The sequence below is a fragment of the Octopus sinensis genome, linkage group LG4, assembly GCF_006345805.1.
Source record: "Octopus sinensis linkage group LG4, ASM634580v1, whole genome shotgun sequence".
NCBI lineage: Eukaryota > Metazoa > Mollusca > Cephalopoda > Octopoda > Octopodidae > Octopus > Octopus sinensis.
Window position 1 is genome coordinate 6,823,637 of NC_043000.1, and position 4,019 is coordinate 6,827,655.

Here is a 4,019-nt window from a genome sequence, read left to right on the forward strand (position 1 = left end):
GTAGGTACAGTCTTTTGTAAGGTTAGCAGGTGGTTCGGTTGGTAAATGTTACCTTCATCTCTGCTCCTTCCTTCTTTGTTATCTAATTAATTAAAGACATACCAGTGAAAACCACAAGTTCCCCAATGTTATTATATCTATTTTCTTCTCATATATATATATATATATATATATATATATATATATATATACATATACATACCTACATACACACACACACTGCATGGAACTCTTTTTCTGCACATTGAGCACAACTTTTCCTCATGTTCTCTGTCCTATCTCCTTTCATACTTACTAAGAGCAGTTTTCATTCAGTTTGCTGGAGGCCTCTAGCTGCTAGGTTTTGTTTCCACATCTGGAAACGAAACCAAACATTCCAGAAACTCTGCTATAAGAGCTAAGTCATCAGTATTTTGGCCTTAAACTCACTGTTATTACCTGGAAGATTATAACAAACAGAAGGAATTTGAGAACTGAGCCCTGGTGGACACCTATTTTCATTTCCAATTCCTCTCTAAACTCATTGCCAACTTTCACTTTGCTGACAGCTTCTCTCAACATGTCTTGCACTGCTCTCTGCTCTCACGAACCATTCTTCAACTCTTTTTGTTTTAGTGGCCACCAGATAATGAATGGTGGTATGCTGTCAAAGGCTTTCCCTAGATCAACAAATACAGTGCTTATATATATATATATATATGGCACATAAAAAGCACCATCCGTTCGTGGCCGTTTGCCAGCTCTGTCTGGCACCTGTGCGGGCGGCACGTAAAAAGCACCCACTACACTCTCGGAGTGGTTGGCGTTAGGAAGGGCATCCAGCCGTAGAAACACTGCCAGATTTGACTGGGCCTGATGAAGCCTTCTGGCTTCACAGACCCCAGTAGAACCGTCCAACCCATGCTAGCATGGAAAACGGACGCTAAACGATGATGATGATGATATATATATATATATATATATATATATATATATATATATCCACACATAAATGTACACATACACATATAATCACCTATATATATATATATATATATATATATATATATATATATATATATATATATATGTATATACTTACTGATAAGCAATACAAACACATTATATACACACATATATACATATAGCGACAGATAAACACACTCATATACGTAATTTGAAAAGTTATAACAATATACATCAATAAGATATTTAATGAATGCAAAAGCAATATATTCGGTTTATATCACACACACACACCGCGTTTATATTATAAATATTTACGCCGCATTGAAATATTTATAAATCGCAACTAAATAGTAAATAAAATGTTATAAAGAGCAATATCGATTGCTTTAACGATTTGTATTTAAAACACACTAATTGGAACTGACGTTTGGTAATCTTTGAAGTCCATTGGAAATTACCAATTTATACTTAAATGATACCAAAAGAAATAATATTGATTTCTTATATAGGCACAAGGTCCACAACCAAAATGCTGCAAAAAAATATAGGATGAGATTGTCTTTGGGACTGAGACGACTCTGGGATGGAAGAAGCATAAAGTTAGAATTCAGTGGGATTTGAAGACGGAACGTGGAAGTCCGAACTAAATGCTGCAAGGCGTATTATCCGGCACTCTTCTGATCTTTACACCTATTATTGAACAATATTGAAACCATTAAAAAAGATTTAATCTATTGATTTTTGTCTGATAGTAAAAAAAAAAGAAAAAAGAATGGAATTAAATGGAATTTTATCTTTGCCTTTCGACTGTTTTGTTTCAGCCATTAGAGTGCGGCCATACTGTAGCAGCGCCTAGAAGGGTTTTAGTCGAACGAATCGATTCCAGTATTTACAACCTGGTACTTATTCTATCAGTCTCTTCTATGTAGCCGTTAGGTTCAGGGAACGTAAATAAACCAGCACCGGTTGTCAAGAGGTGATGGGGTCAAACACTAACAAACACACATACATATGTGACGGGCTTCTTTCAGTTTCTGTTTACCAAATCCAATCACAAAACTTTGGTTGGCCCCAGGGGGGACACTTGCTCAATGCGCCACTTGGCTTATGAAATAGTAAGATAAGCAATGAAATTAGCTTTGAACGGATTTTGATATCCGTTAAATGAACGATGGAGAAAGTCATCAGAGGAAAAGCGATCGATGTCAGTAAAATGGAATATTTTGTGTTTTAAGAGGTTCAAGTGAGAGCACCTGCGATTCGAGACTTTTACTGAAGGACGTTTCAAAATGTTGTCATTTGGTGATCAAACTCTCTAAATACAATCTCACGAATACTTCTCATGATCAGTATCTAATAAAAACACATCTAAAATCGATGCAGTTTAATTAACGGAGAGAATTAAAAATGAAAAGGTAACGAAATTGACCGAAACAAACCAAGAGAAAAATGTCAATTTCAAAAAAAGTCGAGGACTTCACTCACCAACTCCACCGCGGTATTTTCCATTTTTATATCCCCTGATGGCATCAAGGAAACACCTAGGCATCGTAGTCTATAGGAGCAAGAGCAATTCGAGGAAAATTTTTACTGAATGTTAACATTTAAAAAAGAAATGAAGCAAGTCTTATTAGATTGTTTGAACGCAACCACAAGCGAGTGTCCGCGTCCCATGGTTCAAATTGGCGCCCGCGCGCTCTGACGTAAGACGCACTTGCTTCATTATCCGAGCCAAGAAGAAAAGATTATTATTATTATAGATGCTACATAGAAGCAGCTGAAACATTCGAATTCGATTGAATTTGGGAAAAGCACGGGGCAAAATGGAAGAACAACCAAAAGATAAGTCCACAGATATGCTTTCCGTTAAGGTTCTCACACAAAAATCAGCACAATTGTAATAATTATCATTGTTAAATTGTCGTCGTTTTCCCCGAATCATTCGGGGGAGACGAAGCGGGCAATTGACGGCCAATACAAGATGCTTTGGGGAAATTTCAGTTCGGTGTTTCAGAGTTCAAATCTCACCACCGATCTGGTCTAACTTCTCCTTTCAGCATTTACAAAATTTATAAATAAATAAATTGATAAAAATACGAACCAAGTAAAACCGATTTCATTAATTATACACAAATTCACAGATAGGGACCAGTACTTAAGAAAGAAAAAAATCAACACTACCACCGCCGCCACTTCAGTCGTCGTCATCACCACCACCGTCATCATTGTCGTCTTCGTTGTCACTTTCCTCTTATTGAATCGTTGCAAATATATTTATTATATTCTTGCGTCTCCTTACCTTCAATGTTGAACAACTTTCTAAGCACTTCATGGATTAAGTTAAACTAATTCCAAAATAAAATCCGCTCCCATTTATCTCCCAAAGATTAATTTTCTTGTTCCCAGAAACGGACTAGAAATAAATTCAAGGATTTTATTGTACAAAATTCGAAAACTGTTCGACTTAGTAACAACTTTGTTCTTCTCTGCAATCATACTAAAATCTCCCTCAAAGACAAAAACCGAAAACATAGACATTAGCCTCCCAAACTTCAGTTTATGAAGCCGAATAGTTGTTATTGTGTATCGACGGTTTGTGGGTTTGTAAATGTGAAGCTGCAACATAGGTTGTTAATGACGGGACACTTTGTCCCTCTTAGGATCTTTGCTAATGAGGGTTTCTTATCTTCCATCCAGTTTTGATTCTTGTAATGCCATTGTTGCTCCGAATCGACAGCACCAATAACCACAATAACACATGTATCAGCTCCATTTATGAATCTTTCCCCTCAACTCTTTTATACATTCGGCGTTTCGCCATCAAAGTTTGGTGGATTTTATACTTTTAAACATCGAGCGTCGAAGAGAGTAAAATGTAAAACTCCCAGTCGTAACTCAACGTTTCGCGACATATCTACACAAGTGTGTCCCCCATCGACTTTGTTTCCTCATATCGTTCAGAAAATGTGGAGAAAAAAAAGAAAAGAACTGGCTGGCGCGCATATATACATACTTACACATCACATATCTTTCATCTTTTACTTGTTTTAGTCATTAAACTGTGGCCATGC

At 36.6% G+C, this 4,019-nt stretch overlaps 1 protein-coding gene across 3 annotated transcripts in view; it reads right to left on the bottom strand.

Moving 5' to 3' along the window:
* LOC115210216 (zinc finger protein 83-like) overlaps window positions 1-3,126 on the bottom strand; it is a 29,224-nt gene extending 26,098 nt beyond the window's left edge. The window contains exon 1 of one of the 3 annotated variants that reach the window (XM_036501730.1): window positions 3,050-3,126. In XM_036501730.1, coding sequence (XP_036357623.1) covers window positions 3,050-3,068 — 19 coding nt within the window. In that variant the 5' untranslated portion in view covers window positions 3,069-3,126. Of the gene's footprint in view, window positions 1-1,748; window positions 1,785-2,433; window positions 2,644-3,049 lie in introns of those variants that run through there. The other 2 variants (XM_036501728.1, XM_036501729.1) reach the window with 2 other exon arrangements.
* Window positions 3,127-4,019: the final 893 nt, after the last annotated feature.